Source organism: Panthera uncia, chromosome B1, assembly GCF_023721935.1.
Source record: "Panthera uncia isolate 11264 chromosome B1, Puncia_PCG_1.0, whole genome shotgun sequence".
NCBI classification, from domain to species: domain Eukaryota; kingdom Metazoa; phylum Chordata; class Mammalia; order Carnivora; family Felidae; genus Panthera; species Panthera uncia.
Window position 1 is genome coordinate 53,845,352 of NC_064811.1, and position 21,109 is coordinate 53,866,460.

General features: G+C 35.5%; 1 protein-coding gene across 4 annotated transcripts in view; it reads right to left on the reverse strand.

The window, feature by feature from the left end:
• The window catches only part of CENPC (centromere protein C), an 81,435-nt gene that overhangs the window by 49,480 nt on the left and 10,846 nt on the right, over nucleotides 1-21,109 (reverse strand). For all 4 annotated transcript variants that reach the window (XM_049630550.1, XM_049630551.1, XM_049630549.1 and 1 more), the window contains exons 5-9: nucleotides 16,973-17,078; nucleotides 11,286-11,571; nucleotides 10,143-10,358; nucleotides 6,732-7,345; nucleotides 1,127-1,318 (exon numbers count right to left, since the gene is read on the reverse strand). In XM_049630550.1, the coding sequence (XP_049486507.1) occupies nucleotides 1,127-1,318; nucleotides 6,732-7,345; nucleotides 10,143-10,358; nucleotides 11,286-11,571; nucleotides 16,973-17,078 (1,414 nt within the window). The remainder of the gene's footprint in view (nucleotides 1-1,126; nucleotides 1,319-6,731; nucleotides 7,346-10,142; nucleotides 10,359-11,285; nucleotides 11,572-16,972; nucleotides 17,079-21,109) is intronic.

Consider the following 21,109-nt stretch of genomic DNA (forward strand, 5'->3'; position numbering starts at 1 on the left):
TCACTAAACAGTAGAGTTCCATTATTCTATTTGTTCAGGCAAAAAAAAAAAACAAAACTGAGTCATGCTAGACTCCTGGTTCTCTCTTACTCTACTCCATTAATAATGAATCCAACCACTTTTCATCTCTTCTGTCCAACAATATCTTAACTAGTGTTCATGTTTCCATTTTTGCCGAGCCCTAGCTTCCTCTCTACAGAAGTAAGGGTAATTCTTTTACAAGATGACTCAATCAGGGGACCTGGGTGGCTCAGTCAGTTAAGCATCTGACTCTTGATTTCAGCTCAGGTCATGATCTCACAGTTCATGAGTCTGAGCAGCAAGGTGCATGGTCAGTGCAGAGCCTGCTTCGGAATCTCTCTCTCCCTCTCTCTCTCTCTGCCCCTCCCCTGCTCGTTCTCTCACTCTCTCAAAAAAATAAATGAACTTAAAAATTAAAAAAAAAAAAAAAAGGATGACTCAATCAAGTCACTTAAATTTTAATTTATTGCTTAAAATCTTCCAGGAGTTTCCCAATACACTTTTTCTAAACTCTCTATCACAGCCTGCCTCTCTGACTTCACCTCTCCTGGCTTACTCTTTTTTAGCCATACTGGCCTTCTTGAATTCTTCAAAGATGTCAAGTAAGCTCCATCAGAACCTTTACAAATACTGTTCCCTTGGTCTGAAATGTTCCACACCAAGTTATTTGTATGGCTCCCCTCTTCATATTTGTGATATGTGCTCTGAAAGATCAAAATGGACTCTTACTGCTTCTGTTCTATCTTTTCATCCACCCCTACTTCTGTCAACTACTTCCCATTTCTATCCTTTATCTGCTTAATTTTTCTTTATTACCTATCACTGCATGAATTATACATCTATATTGCTGGTCTTCCTCCACTAGAATGTAAGTCCCATGAGACAGGGGTTTGTTTTCTAGATATATCCCTATATCTAGAATACAGTATAGAATAGAGTCCAAATGAAGATTTGCATACTTAACTGATTTAATATTTCTATTAACGATCCAATTTAACTTTGTTCTCATAAGATTTTTCTGTGGAAAATGGTTGTATAAAACAAAGTCTCTCATAGAATGACTTTGTGGAGCTCTCAATGAACGTAATTTAAATAAAATACTTACTCTGCTCTGACTTTACCACCCACCAATTAGATGGACGCCTCGAAATTCTACGACTTCTTGTAATAGTTGAAGTCACCTCATCAGGTACAAGTTTGTTCTTCTTGGACCCACTGGAAAATTGCTTCTTTTTATATTCTTTAGCTTTTTTCTGATTCTCTGCATAAGGAACACTGGTGCTATTTTTCTTGCTTCCTAAATTAAAGGAAACCATTAAAACAATTTACAATCTATTGAACCAAAGAGTTTTCAGAAAATCACAATAGGTAAAAAAACAAAACAAAACAAAACAAAACAAAAAACCTCAATTATAGGAATATCTTAAATTTATCCAGTGAGCTTCTTTTCACCTCCTTTTTTTTTTTTTTAAGTCAAATGTTCTCAATAAGATCTGTCAGTTAAATGAAACTTTTCACACTGCTTGATGACTAACATATACTTGAAATATGAATTCAGGATGAAGCCAATGTTACAGTAGGCAATGAAACTGGCAAAAGTGCTACCCAGCATTAACTACTCTAGATACAATCTAAGTTTTTGATACACCAAGTATGGTTCATAGATCAGTTGTATCAGCATCACCTGGGAGAGACTTTAGAAATACAGAACCTTGGGTCCCACCTCGCACCTATTAAATCAGCTTATGAATCAGTACGCTAACAAAATCCTCAGGGAATTCAAATGCATATGTAAGTTTGAAAAGCACTATTCTACGTGTTTTAGTCATTCTCCCAGTTAAACTGGATTGAGTGGAGAGAAGAGAAAACGAGCCAAATTATGTCAAGATTCCTTACAATGGTATCACTCTCCAATTCCAGTTTGAGAATAAGTTACAGGATTTGGCAATGTTCTGAATTTGAGATAAAGAGAATGATTTATGCTTATAAAAGGAGTAAAAGAAAAATAGTAGCCTTAATAATGTGAACCAGGCACAAAAAAGTTGATGAAAAGGAAAGAATATACCTTACCAATACTGTGTTTAATATTAGAATCAACCAATACTTGCCAAGTAATGAGAATGGGAGATACTGGAAGGGTCACCACAGACAGTAAAAACTCGACAATAAAGGAGGTATTTTGGGGAGTGGATATAGAAAATAATAAAAGGGTCAGTTTTACAAAACACTAAAGCAAAAATAGAGAACTTTCAACATGGTTGCCACTAGGGGCACTGGGTGACTCAGTCAGTACTCTTGATTTCAGCCCAGGTCAAGTTCCAGGCTGGGGGAGGAACCTGCTTAAGATTTCCACCCTCCCCCCCTCCCAGATTTGCATTCCTAAGCTTTCAAAACAAAACAAAAACAAAAGCAAACATAGTTACCACTAATAAGTGGTTTAAGGAATTATCTGTAAAATGGCAAGAATCCTCAGCAGTGAGCATCACTTTCAGGCCTACTATGTGTCCACCCTCATTTTTCATTCTCTAACTCCTTTTCTTCTATGTTTCCCTTTTTCACTTTCCCTTACATTTATCAAAAGTATTCTCAGGAACTGTTCTAATAAATGAGAGGTGCTCATGATTTCAGAGATAACTGCCCATGTTCATGAATCGACTTAAAAAAAAAAATCAGTGTGAACAATGGAAAAAGGGAAAAGAATCTGAGGAGGAAAATGCTATCACCGAAGACTTATTCAGACAGTGATACAGAAAAAGAATATCATACAAAGTCAAAAACAAACCGATTATTTCAGAAACTAATTTCAGTTCAGGGAAGATTAGAAACTGAATGACAAACAATTTAGAAAACTAATAAACAAGAATACATAAAGAAGATATAATTGATATGTGAACAGACAGTAAAGTGAAGATAGTTGACTTAGAACTGAGGAAATATATGTCCTAAGTAGGGCAATGGCCAGAAAAAGAGGTGACTCACAAGCGATAAATTTCCACTACTGTAGAAAATTTTGCATATTTACACATAAAGAAGTATCGTTCTGAAGGTGGGACACGTTTTAATGAACAGCAAAATTATTCATCCAAAATAGAGTAATATTTCTGTCATTGATTAAAAATGTATGCCAAAGACCCATAGAGATAACTGCTAAGGCTAAGATCTGAGGGATATTTTAGGAATAGGACAGATACAGTTCCTGTTCTCATGGAGCTTTCAGTCTAAATGCCAGAAGGAAAGATGGAAATCCAGCAACTAATTACATGTGTGATAAAATACAAAGGACGCTAATGGAGCATACACAGGAACATACCAGGGTGGCAAGTAATAAGTGGTATTTTAACTGAACACAAAACTTGGAAAGCTTGGAAAAATTAGGAAAATTTTTCTAAAGGGCCCACAGTTGAGACAGAAGTTTGTTCACAGAACTGAAAGAAATTCATTATAAAGCAACCCAGGAGATGAATCTGGAGAGTATTAAGCCAGAGGGTTTGTGCATAAACTGCTACAATAATCTAAGAAATAAATGACTCTAACTTGGCTAAAAAGAATAGCAAGAGGCATGGAGAGAAGTAACAGATATGAAAGCTACTTAGGGAGAAGTCAAAAGACTTAATTAACTTTATACGGGTTGCTAAGTAAAGAAAAGACAAGTTAAAGATGATTCGAGTTTCCTTTCTGAGCTATTAGATTTATTATGGTCCCATTTATGAAGACAGGAAAACAAAAGAAGGAGAAGTTTGGAAGAATTTAGTTTCCAACACATTCAGTTTAAGAAGCCTGAGAGACATCAAAACTGGAAAAGTCCACTGCCTCAAAATAAATCATCAGTTTAGGCATTACAAATCTGTCAAGTGCCTTTTTGTTGTTGTTGTTTTTTAATGCTTATTTCTTTTTGAGAGAGAGAGACAGAGTTCGAGGAGCAGGGAAGGGGCAGAGAGAGATGGAGACAGAATCCAAAGCAGGCTCCAGACTCTGAGCTGTCAGCAGAGAGCCTGATGAGGAGCTTGAACTCACGAGCCACGAGATCATGACCTGAGCCGAAGTCTGACGCTTAACCAACTTAGCCACCCAGGCGCCCCTGTCAAGTGCCTTTTGAATTTAAAAAAAAAAAAAAAAAAAAAAAATCTTCAGAGTAAAAATATCTTTGGACTTAAATTATCTTCATATTATTAGTCTTTGAAAACTGATATGGTTGGCAGAATAATGGCCTCCCAAAGATGTACTCACCCAACCCACAAATCTGTGAAAATATTACCTTACATGGCAAGAGACTTTGAGGAAATGATTAAGGTTATAAACCTTAAAACAGGGAGATTATCCTGAATTATCTAGGCTGGCCCAATCTATTTACATGTGTTCTTAGAAGTAGTGGTCAGAAAGATGGGACAATGGAAGACACAAAAAAAATTGGAAATGCGAGAAGTCTGGTATTGCTGGCTTTGAGGATGAAAGAAGGGAGCTATGATTCAAGGAACAGAAGCAACTTCAAGAGGCTGGAAAAGATAAGGATACAGATTCTCTCCTAGAATTATCAGAAACAAAAGACACCTTGTCAACACATTGATTTTAGTCCAGTGAGATCAATTTCAGATTTCCAACCCAAAGAACTATAATAAATGTATGTTGTTTTAAGTCACTAAGTATGGGGTAATTTGTTATGACAGTGATAGAAAATTAATTGGTAATTAATCAGACATTATATTCACTAACCAATCTAGATAAGGAAGAATTTAATATAACTGAAAATTAGCGTGAAGAATTTTGCATTCAATAAATGTTTAACACTCATAATTAGAGTCTCCTTCAAGTATACTTTCTTGATACAATGTTTCTTCCTAAGAACTTATGGATAAATAAAAATTTTGTACCTTCAAATTTTATGAATTCATATTCTACTTAAGGGACTAATAAGAAAAAAAAAATTCCTATAATATAATCTCGGTTTAGTCAGAGATTCTTTATATTTTCTTCAAATAGCCAGCTGCTAATGAGAAAGTAAAGGAAGAACAAAAAAAAAAAAAAAAAAAAAGGGGGAAGGGAAGAAGGGGGGGGGGGGGGGGGAGGGAGGAAGAAGGAAGGAAGGAAGGAAGGGAAGGAAAGAAGGAAGGAAGGAAAAATAATTCCAACAAAAATCACCTGGGACATGTCAGGCATTTACAAAAGAGGTCCACAAAATAGAGAAGGTAGCTTTTTTTCCCCTTTATTTTAAGCAGAATTTTTCAAGTACACAAAGGTACACATGGACAAAACTATTATTTCAGGTAATATAAAGTCTATGATATAGATTACACAAAAAGAAAGCTAAAATAATTAGGTAATTATTAAAGTGGAATTTCTTTTCACAACAACTAGCTTAAATACTGTGCTTTAATATACTTTCTCCCAGGGGTGCCTGGGAGTTAGTTGAGCTTCCAACTTCAGCTCAGGTCATGATCTCATAATTTGTGAGTTCAAGCCCCACATCAGGCTCTATGCTGACAGCTCAGAGCCTGGAGCCTACTTCAGATTCTGTGTCTCCCTCTCTCCCTGCCCCTCCCCTGCTCACACTCTCTCTCTCTAAGTAAACATTAAAAAAAAAAAAAATTAATATACTTTCTCCCTTCTGTATCAGCAATACAGTATAGTCATCTAGAATCTCTAAGTACATAAAAAATTCTGTTGAATAGAATTTTCTGGTTAATAGTTTTTCCAATTGAGCATCAAAAGCATTTTTACTTCAAAACTTCTTAATAGTGTTGAAAAAATATGGGCTCTACGATGGGACAGATCCTGAGCCAGCATATTTTAACCATGAGTATTTTCTAATTTATGGGATTGTCAAGAAGGATTAAATTATGTTATGTACACCTAAAGTGTCTAATACATTTGTTAAGTGCTTTCCATTCCATTAACTAAAGAAATTCTATAAGAATGACGATCTTTTCTATTACTTAAAAAGTGGTACAAAGAAAATAGATAGATCTAGAAGACAGTGCCATCATTATACCTCAATCACTATAAAATGGGTAGCCATGTAACGAGAGTAACCACACTTCAGATTGAGAGAATCCCAGTTTATGCTTCCTGTCCTGACATTCCTCTCATTCTCAAGTGTCCCAGTTTGGATGATAAATAATATAGTGATCCAAGATAAAAAGACCTATTGAGCTATTAGTTAGATAACTGTTCTGTGTGATTCCATTATTGTCCTGTGAATGTACAGGCATACCTGTTGGTCTACAGATACTACTGGATTGATTTTTTTTAATGGCAATAATTGTGTCTTACTAATCTTTGTAATTTCAGTGTCTAATGCAGTGTCTGGCAATTGAGTGAATATTAGATAAATGAGTATAGATGAATACTAAAATGATATAAAAGAGTATAATGTTTTATCCTATAAGAAATACTCCCATACTACCCTGGGTTTTTTTCCCCAGTTTATATTTTAGTAAACCTCTAAGAATACATGATGCTGTCTTATTCACATTCTGGTAACCACCTGATTTTCGGGCCTTTCCCCTTCACTTCTTCCTTTACATGTGCACCATCTTAGAAGCTACACAAAACTCAAGTGACTCAGAATTGAATTATATGTAAAACAGACATTCTAGAAAAGAGCCTACAGATTTAGGTTTACTTTGCCTACTTTCCAAAGCTAAATAGAAATAGTATAAAAACATAAAGCAGTAGAATAATGTTCATAGTTATACTTAATATAAAACACTTACCTACGGGCAGCACCTGTTTTTTGGAAACGGCAACATTTATCGTATCTTCACACTCTTCCATATTTCTGTCTGAATTTCTTTGTAACTTATCTTGGGTGATATGTGACATATTTGTATTTTTATCTTTAGATTGTTCTGTATCAACCTGTTCTTCAAGTACATTGGCCTTAAATTTTCTTCTCTGTTTTTGTCTTATAGTCCTTCTGTTTCCAGATGATTTCTCTGCATTCTCATAATACAGTTCATAGTTTGTAGATCTACAATGATTTTCCATTTCATTTGACAAAGCACAACCCTTATTCACTCCTTTTTGTTCAGAGGGCTGAGATCTCCCTACTGGGTGAGCTTTGCCAGAACGTTTGTCACTTGTCAAATCTGCAGTTGATACACTGTGATGTTTTTCTTTTGACTTTTTACTTTGAAGGAGTGCAGTGTTCTCTGCAGGGGTTACTGTGCATTGTTTCAGAGGCCCCGCCCTTCTGGGTATAGTAATCCAAGATGTACTGGCAAAACTTCTTTCTGATTCATCAATTATAAATTCATCCTCTAACAACTTTAGATCATTTGAAGGAGATGAATGAGGTGGAGCAGTTGCTATATGCCTAACAACAGGACTAAAACAGAATGTTACAATAAATAATAACTCAAAAAAGAAAGTTTTTACCTTTGCTTTCTGGAAGAAAGTAAAATAATCTGTGTAGGAATAAAATCTATGTATCTTTTAAAGAACAGTTCACATCTCAATTTTCCCTTACCCTTGAAAATCCCTCTCCTTTTACATTTCTATAATACCATTATATTCATTTATAATACTAATGAGATCAAAGAAAATTTAGAGCTTCAAGAGAGCCTAGACATCAACTAATTTAATGTTTCATTATATATATATATCAAAAAGTTGAAACCCAGAAATGTGTTAAATATAGCTCAGATACACTGACTGACAGTCCCAAATGCATGCTGTTATTATATATAATGTTATACTAATTATATGTTTGTATAGATGTATACAGATCTCTTAGGGCCCAGATTTCTTCACATCCAAAACAAGATTATTTCCTTCAAATCTAATACTCTAAGAAAACACTAGTAAATTTTACATTAAATTATATTATGTAAAAATTCACTCCAAGTTTGAATAATTCACACATTTTCAAATTTAACATTGTAATCATGGTACAGAAATAAATGTAATGTATCTAGAAAGGTAAACAATTGGGATTAAACAGCATCTTTTCCAATTAGTTGAGAAAGCTTTCTGGAGAATGAAGGAATTATTCAAAGGAATAGTAATCTGATGGTACTCTTTTGCATTTCCTTCCTTTTTAAAGCAACAGCCTCAAGCAAACCAGGTACTGAAGTGAGACATGCATAAATAAAAACTTAGGGTAAACATCCAAACTCCAAAGCTAGCACATGCACTCCTGTTTCTGCCTTTTTCACTTGAGTAAGCATGCTTAACCATTCTTACACATAAAAGAAGCAAAGCTAGAATGGAAGAATTAGATTACTATGTTTTTTCTGTCTTTTCATTAATAAGATATACAAAAAGATTATGAAATGAAAATGCCTTCTCTATTTCTCTAATCTCAAATCTGTGATAAATCTAATAACGTAAATCTTCTAAATATATATACTAAGAAACATACTATCTTCCAATAGGTAGAGCTTTAGCAAGTTTATGTAACTAGAAAATTTTAGAAACCTAATGAAAAACAAAGTCAATATAAATAGAAGACCACAATGAATGAAACAGAAATAGAAATATTAGTTTTCAACACTTAAAGAAATAGGCAATCTGGGTGGCTATTGGGTAGCTCAATTGGGTACGCCAGTCTGGGTGGCTCAGTTGGTTAAGCATCCGACTTCGGTTCAGGTCATGATCTCGCAGTCCGTGAATTCGAGCCCCGCATCGGGCTCTGTGCTGACAGCTCAAAGCCTGGAGCCTGTTTCAGATTCTGTGGTCTCCCTTTCTCTCTGACCCTCCCCCGTTCATGCTTTCTCTCTGTCTCAAAAATAAATAAACGTTAAAAAGAAATAGCCAATCTGTTATAGATTTGATTTGTTTTATTGTATATAACTCATAATATCTATTCATTTTTCATAATATATAGAAGTAATGCTAAGAACTTAAAAATTAAGATTTCCCAAACCAGCCAGTAAGAATTCTCTATATCTGCTCCTCTATTCCACTTCAAGGGACTTCCATAATATCAAGATCATTCAAACTGAAGATATGCTTAGGCACAACATTGATACCTGCTCAGACTGAATATTTGTATACTTCCAAAATTCATAAACTGAAACCTAATCCCCACTGGGATGGTATTTGGGGGTGGGGCCTTTATGACAACAGAACACTTATGAATGGAAGTAATACCCTCATAAAAGAAGCAAGCCTCAGAGAGCCCCCTTGTCACCTTCTGCCATATAAGGTTACAGTAAGAAGACAGCCATCCATGAAGTAAGAAGCAGATGTCACCAGGAGAGGAAAAGGAGACTGGCACATGACAAGGGAAAATGGTAGGCCAATACAGGGACAAATGCAAATGTGCATGACCAAGCTGGCAAAAAGAGTTAACTAGGGAGAGTAAAGGCCGTAAACACCAGCTAGTAAATCTGAAGTTTATATAAGCCAGTAGTTCTCAACCCTAGCTGCCATTAATTCTAGTTAACTCTACTGTGCAGCCACAGTTAAGAATCACTGAATCACAGTTAAGAATCACTTAAAAACCTCTGAAGGTTTTTAAATAGGCAAGAACAGATTAAAATTTATTTTAGGACTATACATTTATTAACACAAGCAGAAGAAAAGGAAAAAAGACTTAAAACCTGTAATAGTGAAATACACCATGACATAATTCTATTTCTAAATACTGTCTTCATTCTGTGATATCATACAAACTAGAAAGTGCTAATATGGGGCACCTGGGTTGCTCAGTTGGTTAAACATCCGACTGTTGATCCAGACTCAGATCATGATCTCACAGTTCATGGGATGGAGCCCCACACTGGGCTCTGCACTGACAGAGTGGAGCCTGTTGAGGATTCCCACCCTCTCTCTCAAAATAAATTAATAAATAAATAAACTCAAAGAAAAGAGAAAAGAAAAGAAAAGAAAAGAAAAGAAAAGAAAAGAAAAGAAAAGAAAAAAGAGCAAGCTAATGGGCAAAAGAAATGAAAGCTGAATAAACTTATTTTCTTTCACAGTTAACTTAGTATTTATTAAATGATGGTTTTGGAGGTCATTTGCTGGTAAGAAACTACATATTCCTTATAGGTTGGGCACAATTTCAATTAAAATTTGTGCCAATTAAGATTAACTTCTAGTTAAATAGCACTAAGAATCCATGACACTGTTCACAGAATATAAAACCAAACATCTCAAAGGACAGTTTCTTAATAACTCACCTGGATTCACTTTTTCTTTTTACAGTTTCTAAAAACAGTGCTGAAAAACTCTTTTTAGTTTGTGGTTGAACTTCATATTCTGAATCTTGTACTCTTTTCTGAGATGTTCTTGACGATTTCCTCTCTTGCGGTTCTTCTGATACTTTATCCTCTGTTTCTGATAATTCATTTGGTATTTCTACTTTCTTTGAAACATTTTTATCTTCAAAATTTAACCTAAAAGGTAAAAGGACGGCAAGGTGAAGACTGTCAAAATTTGTTCAATTAGGAGTTTTCCTGAATTACCTTTCAGTTAAGAATACAGACCGCTTACAAAATTTTCTACTAGACGTTTATTTAAAATCTGTAAGTGCTGATTTATAACGTCTTAAAATATACAAGGCAAGTGCCCAGGAAAATTAAATGCCTTATTAGTCCATGGGAAAAAGTAAGAGAACAGGCCAAGAAAATCTATAGCTTAGAGCACTAGTTCTCAAACAGTAAAATTTTGAATCATCTGAAGAGTTTAAAATGTAGATTCTTATTCATCAGGACTAGAGAGGGTTTGAAATTCTGCATTTTTAACAAGTTTCCAGATAATGCATTGCTCTAGATACTGAGCCGTAGACCACATTTTGAATAGCAAAATCTTAGAATGTACTTAACTTCTTGGCTCCAAGAATAACACAAGACACCAGACAGATATTAGTTACACTCACTGCAAAGGTCCCAACAGCAAAGGACTTTGAATGATCTACTTTTCTTCTTGAAGGCCAAAATGTAAACCCCAAGAAATAGACATGGGTTTACCACAACTTATCCTCAAAATACTTATCCTTTGTTACCCTAGAAATGACCTGAGACACACCTATCCTTGTAATTACAAATAACATAGAGAAAATACTCTTAGGAGTTATAGAAAATTTATCATTAGAAGAAAATAATTTTTTTCCACAGAAAAGTTTACCCACAAACTTCTCTGAAATATACTGTAAGCTTTCCTATTATTAAATATAAACTGAAATATATGCTCTTCTCCTAATATGTTAATATTCCTCAATACTTGCTATAAAATACATAAAAGACCAAATTACTTACTCTTTAATATAAAAGGTAAAAATTTTTTAAACAGGATGACTATTACTTAAGTAAATAAAAATTCACCTTTTTCTGGTTTTAAGAGAAATCTCTGTACTTGAAGACAATGTATTTTCTGACTTTTCAGAAGTGTAGGTCTTTTTGTTTTGGGCAATAGATGAGACAGCACTTTGAGATACACATGTTTTTGCATCCAAAAGAACGAAAGGTGAACCAACAGATAAGTAAAATTCTTCATCAACTCCACCGTGATGACCTTTTAGTTTTTCACTTGACATTTTTCTTGAGTCAGGTGTATTTTTAGAACCAACATCAGTTGCCAAAATTTGCTGATGAACTTCATGGTCCTGAACTAGAAGAAAATTATATAAAGATATCAAAAAATAATAATATTAGAGCCAAATGTGCTTTTTAAAATTCAGCAAGTTAGAAATGGGTTTTCAAAAGACTTGCAGTTCATTAAGTTTATAATCAAAGATCTATGATTAAAATATGCAAGTGCTTTAAAAGTTCTAATTTATGAAATTAATGAATGTGAAGATGTATTCGATCCATGCTCTGAAGTTCTGAAATGACAAAAATTCTCAACAGAAATTCACAATTCTATGGAAAGTCAATTTACTCAAGATTTGAATAAATCTATACACAGCTAAAATAATAAAGTAATCTTAAAGAATTATGACATTTGATCTTTAGGTCAGTAAATTTAGTGGGGATGCCTGGGTGGCTCAGTTGGTTAAACGTCTGACTCTTGATTTTGGCTCAGGTCATGATCTCACGGTTTGTGGGATACAGCCCTGCATCAGCCTCTGGGCAGACATCGTGGAGCCTGCTTGGGATTCTCTCTCTCTCACTCTCTCTCTGCCCCTCCCCCACTTGCTCATGCTCTCTCTCTCTCTCAAAATAAATAAATAAACTTTAAAAAAATAAGTCAGTAAACTAGGGCAGCTAAATGACCACATTTGTACATATACATACACATATAGAGACATAACAGATATGTATAGAGATACATAAAAAATTATATGTACATATATAAAGATATACATAAAATATATTCTTTATACATAATATTTGTATACATATACATACATATATACACATACCTTTATATATTTATACACACACTCTATTCTCTTAGCCGTATGCCTCCAAATGTCAAAAAAAAGTAGAACTGCTGGGGAGTATTCATATTGATTTATATCCTTAACAAGCAAATATTAAAAATTTTAAATACAATCAAAAAAGGGCTTTTGGAAGATTTACGGAACAAGACAGCATACTCAGCTTTCCCTGCTTTTCCCTCTAAATTCCCTGGTAATTACCCATGAAACAATAGGAGAACTCTGAAAGCTGGAAGGGAAAAGGAGTATTTGCTAGGAACCTCAAGCCTTAAGCCACCAAAGACAATATGATGAATCCCTTGGGTTTTCTTTTAATCTCCCGTGTACCCCCAGACTGGGTTCTAGAGATTCCTGCGATCCAGAACCACCAGTAGGCATAGGAGAAAAAATAGCCTACATTCTCTGGCCAATAGACTTGCAGAAAGGAAACACAACAAAGACCTAATGGGGAACCCCAACACCCATTCCACAACTTGGGCCACTAACTACTCCATTCTGTAGTGGCAGTGTCAGAGCAGCAAAGACTCAGGCCCCACTCCATAAGTTCTATAGGACAGCAATAGCAGAGGAGCAAAGTACTGGACTAACCCTGTGCCTGGACCAACCTAGTCTCCAGTTAACAATCAAGAATAGCAGGCTATATGATCCACAAAGAGCTGCAGAATACTAAAGTCTTTTACCTTCCCAACCACTGCTTCCCAGAGCAAGGTGACATTCTGAACCACAGTTAGTACACCCCAGGTCTTGCTTCACAACAAGGGCACCAATGGACAGTCTAAACTACGGCAGGAAAAACATAAAAGAATCCTACACCCCCATCCTGTCCTCCACCTGTCTCAAATTTAAGGAGATCCAATCCCAACAGCTTCTGACCCCAGCCCCGACGTGAATGAATGAGGACATGGGGTACCAAGGAAAGCACCTTCCATTCACTTGACACAGCACCAGCAAGAACTGACCTGGAATCTCAGCAGCATCAGAAAATCAAACAGACCAAAACACCACTGCTTAGGACTCTAACACTTAATTGTCACTAGAAATAAAACCCCCAAAAGTAGGCAAGAACCTACACAACAAACCAAAACAAGGCAACTGTGTGCTATATAAGAAATGATTTAAATACAATCAAGAGTCTATTAAAATAATAACCAAAATGTCAAGAATATAATCAAAATGACTCATTATACAAAACCCAGAAAAACATAACCTGAATAAGAAAAATATCATCAGTGGACACATATGGACAAAATGAATCAAATGCTGGAACTATTTAATAAGAATTTTAAAGCATCCATCATAAAAATGTCTTAACAATTAGTTATAAATTCTCCTGAACAAAAGACCAAAACTCTCAAAGAACTGAGTTACAAAAAAAAACCAGTTTTTTTAGATTTTAGCTATTCTTATAGGTATGTAGTGGTATCTAATTATTATTTTAATTTAAAATTCCCTAGTGAGGGGCGCCTAGGTGGCTCAGTCGGTTAAGTGGCCGACTTCGGCTCAGGTCATGATCTCGCCGTCCGTGAGTTCGAGCCCCGCGTCGGGCTCTGTGCTGACAGCTCAGAGCCTGGAGCCTGTTTCAGATTCTGTGTCTCCCTCTCTCTGACCCTCCCCCGTTCATGCTCTGTCTCTCTCTGTCTCAAAAATAAATAAACGTTAAAAAAAATTTAAAAAAATAAATAAATAAATAAAAAATAAAATTCCCTAGTGACAATGATGAACAAGTCAAAATCACAATGAGATACTACTTCACACCATTAGTATGGCTATTAGTACAAAACACACACACGCACAGAAAATAACGTGTTGGTGAAGATGTAGAGAGGGGCGCCTGGGTGGCGCAGTCGGTTAAGCGTCCGACTTCAGCCAGGTCACGATCTCGCGGTCCGTGAGTTCGAGCCCCGCGTCAGGCTCTGGGCTGATGGCTCGGAGCCTGGAGCCTGTTTCCGATCCTGTGTCTCCCTCTCTCTCTGCCCCTCCCCCGTTCATGCTCTGTCTCTCTCTGTCCCAAAAATAAATTAAAAAAAAAAAAAAAAAAAAAAGATGTAGAGAAATCAGAACCCTTATGCACTGCTGGTAGGAATGTAAAATGATACGGCCACTACAGAAAAGTTTAGTGGCTCCTCAAAAAATTAAAAATATTATTGCTGTATGACTCAATAATTCCTTTGTTGGGTATGTATCCAAAAGAACTGAAAGCAGATACTACAAGAGATATTTGTACACTTACATTCACAGCAGCATTATTCAAAACAGACAAGAAGCGGAAACCACCCAAATGTCCATCAATGGATAAATGAATAAAACAAAATGTGGTAATGTATAGATCTAGATGGTATAATGCTAAGTGAAACAAACCAGTCAGAGAAAGACAAATACCATATGATTTCACTCATATGTGAAATTTAAGAAACAAATGAAATGGGGTGGGGGAGGAAAAACCAAGAAACAGACTTTTTTTAATGTTTATTTATTTATTTTAGAGACAGTGTGTGTGTGAAGGAGGGGCAGAGAGAGACAGGGAGACAGAGAATCCAAGCAGGCTCCACACTGTCAGCACAGAACCCCACACAAGGCCCAAACTCAAGAATCGTGAGATTGTGACCTGAGCCAAAGTTGGAGGCGTAACCAACTGAGACACCTAGTCGCCCCAGCAGACTCTTAACTATAAACAACAAAGCAATGGTTTCCAGAAGGGAGGTGGTGGGTGGGGGAATGGGTGAAAGAGGTGATGGGGGTTAAGGAGTGCACTTGCAGGGTGCGTGGGTGGCTCAGTCAGTTAAGCATCCGACTTTGGCTCAGGTCATGATCTCGCAGTCTGTGAGTTCGAGCCCTGCGTCAGGCTCTGTGCTGACAGCTCAGAGCCTGGAGCCTGCTTCCGATTCTGTGTCTTGCTCTCTGTTTGCCCCTCCCCTGCTCATGCTCTGTCTCTCTCGGTCTTAAAAATAAATAAAACAATAAAAAAAAAATTAAAAAAAAAAAAAGGAGTGCACTTGTGATGAGCACCTGGTGTTGTATGGAAGTATTGAATCACTATATTGTACGCCTGAAACTAGTATTACACTGTATGCTAATTGGAATTTAAATAAAAACTTAAGATGAAAGCTAGGATACTACATATACCACAACAAGAAAAGCCATAAAAATCACACATTTGACAATTAAAATAAAAAATCGTACTCATCAGGGCACCTGGGTGGCTCAGTCAGTTAAGTGTGGGCCTTCAGCTCAGGTCACAATCTCATGGTTCATGAGTTTGAGCCCTGCATCAGGCTCTGAGCTGACAGCACAAAGCCTGCTTCAAATCCTCTGTCCCTTTCCCTGCTCACATGCTCTCTCTCTCTCTCAAAAATAAACATTTTCCAAAAATCATACTCATCATATGGTTAAAGATACTATAAACAAAATATACAACTGTCGAGGGACCATTTGGAAAAATATCTGCCACACAAATTACAGATAAACAGAGAGACTCAATTCAAAGACCTCTCATAAACAAGAAAACACTAATAGGCAAAGGATATGAATAGACAACTCAGATAAAAGGAAATTCAAATAGCCAGTAAATATATAAAAACAGTGCTCAAATTCAGTGGTGATGACAGACATAGACACTAAGTGACAATGAGATCACGTAATACTATCTAAATGGCAAAAAGAATAAAACAGTAAATGATCAGGTAAACGGTACTTGCCTATACTGTAAAAGAAAACTGGTGTAAAAGAAAATCGTAAAGCCTCTTCTGAAAGCATGCATGCACATGCACTCACACATGCAAGCACACACACACATTTACATAGGTTTTCATTCCAAAGTTACCTCAGCAGGATGATGGCAGTAACAATCAGTAGCACTTTTTTAATCTTTGAGGCTTACCTCAAAAGAAGGACTCTTCTAATTTGAAAAGCATTAATAAAGTAAACTTTTAAAAAAGTTGCAGCACATACAAATAATTAAGAAAAATGAACAAAAGGAGAATAGAGACAAAGAACACTGACCATGTATGTACAAATATTGAATCATGTTGGGTACCTGAAGCTAATATGTTATATGTCAATTATAACTCCCTTTTAATTAAAAAAAAAAAAAAAAAAAAAAAAAAAGGATGCTCAAAAGCCGATGGAAAGGTCCATGTGAGAAGGAATTAAGGCTTCCTGCCCACGAGTGAGTCATCTTAGAAACATACCCATAGCCCCTGTCAAGCCTTTTGATGACTGCAACCATGGCCAACATCTTGACTGCCACCTAATGAGAGATTTCAACCTACAATCATCTAACTAAGCTGCTTCTCAATGTTGACCCACAGAAACTGTGTGAGATAATATTAATTGTTCAGGAAAAAAAAAAAAAAAGACAAATCTATTTGAAAATTCTTAAAGCTATAGTCCCTGTAATAATTCTTAATGTCTCTTACCAGATCATAGTAATCAATGTTCCTATCACTAAAATAAAGAAATAAGTAATCAAAAAAAGCTTATCATTCATGTTTAAAAAAACAAAAACAAAAACACTGACCATTCTGCCTGGGCTAATCCATGACCCCGTCACTCAAGCCAATACAGGTAACACCTTCAGCATTTCCTTTTAAATATGTCTAAGCAAATAACACCCATGGGAATGCCACCAACCTGATCTGTTGACAACTTCCCTTGGTTCTACAGTGAACTGCCTAGAGGCTTCTTTCTTCCTTGAAGAAACTGGAACTGACTTTGGATGGGATTTCTGGCACTGAGCCTAAAAGATATACAACATTAGATCTACTCCATTGTATTAGCAATTGAATACATTTGTTTTTAAATTGGAAAAAAAAAGTATTGGAAAATAATAAAACAGCTGGTAGAGTTATATACTTGAATAACTACTTTAGAAAACAATTTGGCATTATCTAATAAAGTTGAAATTTCATAAATCCTAACATAGAAACAATGCTGCTCTGAACAGCAAAAACCTATCTTGACAGTAAACTGGATAAATTATGATATAGACCTATAATATAATATCACACATTCAATAGTGAAATTCATAAATTACAGAATCAGGAATAAATAATTGTTAACAAAAAAAAACACAAAAAAACAAGCCACAGAAGTAGGTTATAATCCCATTTACACAAAGTTCAAAGTAGAGGCATGTTAAACTATATACACACACACACACACATATTTACATATACATATACATATACACATATATATGTATATACACATATGCATATATACGTATATATATACACACACATGCATATATATATATATATATATACACACACACTATATTTTAGAGATTCACTCACTAGAGGAGTTAACATAGGACACCTGATCATTTAAAGAACTTGCTTACAAGGCTGGCCCTTGACTGGCAGCTGGGAATTTGGCTTTCCGAATATTTCCTCTATTACCAGCTGATTAGGTTGTGCCTACCATGCCAGCCTGCCTAGACTGTATAAAAATGTGATTTATAATGAACACCTGTTTTTTTCCTTCAGGAAGTATAGGATGTTGGTTGGCAGAGGGTACCTAATATAATCAGCCCCCAATAAAAACGGGTTAAGCCTCAGAAGGCTTCCCTGGGCAGAAAGACTATATGCACTTCACTGCTAGAAAGAACAAGTGCACTTTCTGCAGACCCAGTGGGAAGCATAAAAGTCTGACTATAAAATAAAGGATGGGAATGATGAACATAAAATTCAAGATAGTGGTACCTTTGTGCAGGGAGGAGAGGGAGAAGAACAGGATTAGAAAGGGAAACATTGATGCTGCAAAAGTATTGATTGATACGTCTTACACTAAGGATAAGTACATAAGTGTTCATTTATATTATTTTTAATACCTATATACATATAGTCTTTTGTACATTTGAAATATATCAAGTCATAAATTTTAAAAATATAGAAAAGGAAAATCTCATTCATACACTGCATGTAGGAAACAAAACTTGTAAACATTTTGCAGAAAAAATAGACAATATTTAACAATTTCATTTGAAATATGCATGTCCTAGAGAAATTCGATTTACAACATGTGCACAAGGAGGCATGAACAAAGGTGTACACTGCTGTAATAATGAATACATGGAAACAAACTAAAACTCTACCAATAGGGGGATATATAAGTAAAGAAGGTCCTGCACTGTTCAGTGAATACATTATAGAACTCAATTACATAAAGAAAGACAAGCAAGCTCTCACTAGTCTCTGTTCCTCTTGAAACCTCATTAGGATTTTTTAAACTGTATAAACCCAGGGCACCAGGGTGGCTCAGTCAGTTAAGGGTCTAACTCTTGGTTTCAGCTCAGGTCATGATCTCACGCATGACTCATATGAGTCTGAGCCCTGCACTGGGCTTTGCACTGACAACATGGAGCTTGCTTAGGATTCTGTCTCCCTCTCTCTGCTCCTCCCCTACTCGCTCACTCTCTCTCTCTCTCTCAAAAATAAACATTTAAAAAAATATATATTTCTTTAAGAAAATAAAAAATAAATAAAATGTATAAATCCAGAAGTATGTAGAGAAAAGAAAAGGGAGTAGATGGGAGATGTCAACAAACTTTGTTTAAGCTAGAAAGCAAATCAGCAGCAACTAATCAGTCCAGAGAGTGGAGAAAGTGCAGAAGGAAACACATTTATGTTTAACCCATAAGATCATTTATTAGAGATGCAAGGCCACTCTAAGAGAGGCTCCAAGTTGGGCCTACGAACAGTGAAGTTGTTAAAAGTATGTATACGAAGTAGTCAAGAGTTGCAGAGCCTTTCCTCTCCCAACTCTGGCATAGTAGATGTTTACTCTTGAGTTTCAGAATCAGAGAGACTATAGACTCAGACACAGATGAAGGTAACAGTAATATAGTAAAAATAGAGATTTTAGGCAGAAGCATTCAAATTGTGCCTTCCCTCTGCTACACCTGGTTGAGAACATTTGTCATTGGAATCAAGCTCCCAAGCAGAAGAGATTTGTTAGAAAAACCTACCAAACCAAGTTAAAAAAAAACCAAAAAACAAAAACCTATAGATATTAACACCTGGACATCCACAATGACATGGCTCAGATCATACCACAGTAAAATCTACCAAGGTACAAATTTTATTGTACAACAAGAATTTGCAATCACCATTTTAGTTTCCACTCTTAAATATAAGGAGACCACTAAGATTCACTGGACATCTGACAAAAGGCTCTAAAATAAAAGGAAACAACGAAGGTAAGCAAAAAGGTACTTGCAGGAAACAGAAACTACAAACAAGAAATCTTAATAACAAGGGTTAGAGGAACCTGAAAAAAGCTGTGCTTCCCCGTGGTAGACACTCTGTATGGACCAGCTTAAAACCCTCAGCTTTTACCCCAAATTAGTTAATACTCTCAGGGAAAAAAATGACTAATAATCATCAACTCATCTTCTCAAGATTCTTCTCTCTTTGGAATTTTATCTAGATTTTGTTCTTTCCACAGCTCCCATGTCTCTAAAAATATGATGTTTGCATTTCATTCTTTTTAACTAGTTGTTGCAACAGGAATGTGGCCTATTGCAATTTGTCACATCCTACCTACAAATGAAACCTCTAGCATAACCCTGAAACCAAAGCCCTACAAGAATGTTTTGAGAAAAGAAAAAGACAATAGTGTTCATGAACATAGATGCAAATGCCTCAAATACTAGCAAACCAAATCAAAAAAGGTTAATACATTATGACCAAGTCAAATTTATCCCAGAAAACTTAAAAAGTTGATTTAACTTTCAAAAATCAGTATAATTTACCACATTAAAGAAGGTCTCTCAATTCTGAAAGAAATGGATCTGTCTACATTCCTTGGAACCAAAAGGCTATATATAGTTCACCACAGAACAAGGGTTTGAACTGTGCAGGTCCACTTACTCACATTTGTTTGCAATAAATATAGCATAATAACAAAAATGTATTTTCTCTTCCTTATAAATTTCTTAACATTTTCTTTTCTCTAGCTTACTTTATTATAAGAATACAGTATATAATACACATAACATACAAAATACATGTTAACCAATTGTTTACATTATCAGTAAGGCTTCTGGTCAACAGTAGGCTATTAGTAATTAAATATTTGGGGAGTCAAAAGTTTTAAGTGGATTTTCAACTAACAAGTGGGTCAGCAACCCTAACCTCTGCATTGTTCAAGGGTCAACTGTATAATTAGATGTTTATACAAATTTCTAGTAAAGCTATTTCTAGCACTACATAATTTTTCTCTCCAACTAGTATTGTGCTTTTGAATAACTTGTCTTTATTCATTAGCTTCACAAACTCTATTTGAAAGTTGGCTATTTTGTAGAGTTAAGTCAACCTATCCTCTTAAGATATGATCTATAAAAGATTGATTCCCAGGGCACCCAGGTGGTTCAGTCAGTTGAGCATGTGACTTTAGCTCAGGTCATGATCTTGTGGTTCATGAGTTTGAGCCCCACACTGAGCTCACTGCTGTTAGTACACAGCCCTCTTTGGATCCTCTGCCCCTCTTTCTCTGCCCCTCCCCAGTTCACACTCTCTCTCTCAAAAATAAATAAACATTAAAAAAAAAAAAAAAAAAAAAAAAAAGACTGGTTCCCTTATACAGCAATAGATTAACCTCAATATTCAGAAAACAACCAAATTTTCAAATCTGGATTAGGAACTTAAGTCATTGCCTACTTTCCTAAAAACCTAATTTAATTATTATTTTAGGAAAGGTGAAAATAATTTTGTTAAAATTTGGTATTTCTTTTTTTTTTTTTTTCCCAAGGGTTTTTTTTTTTTT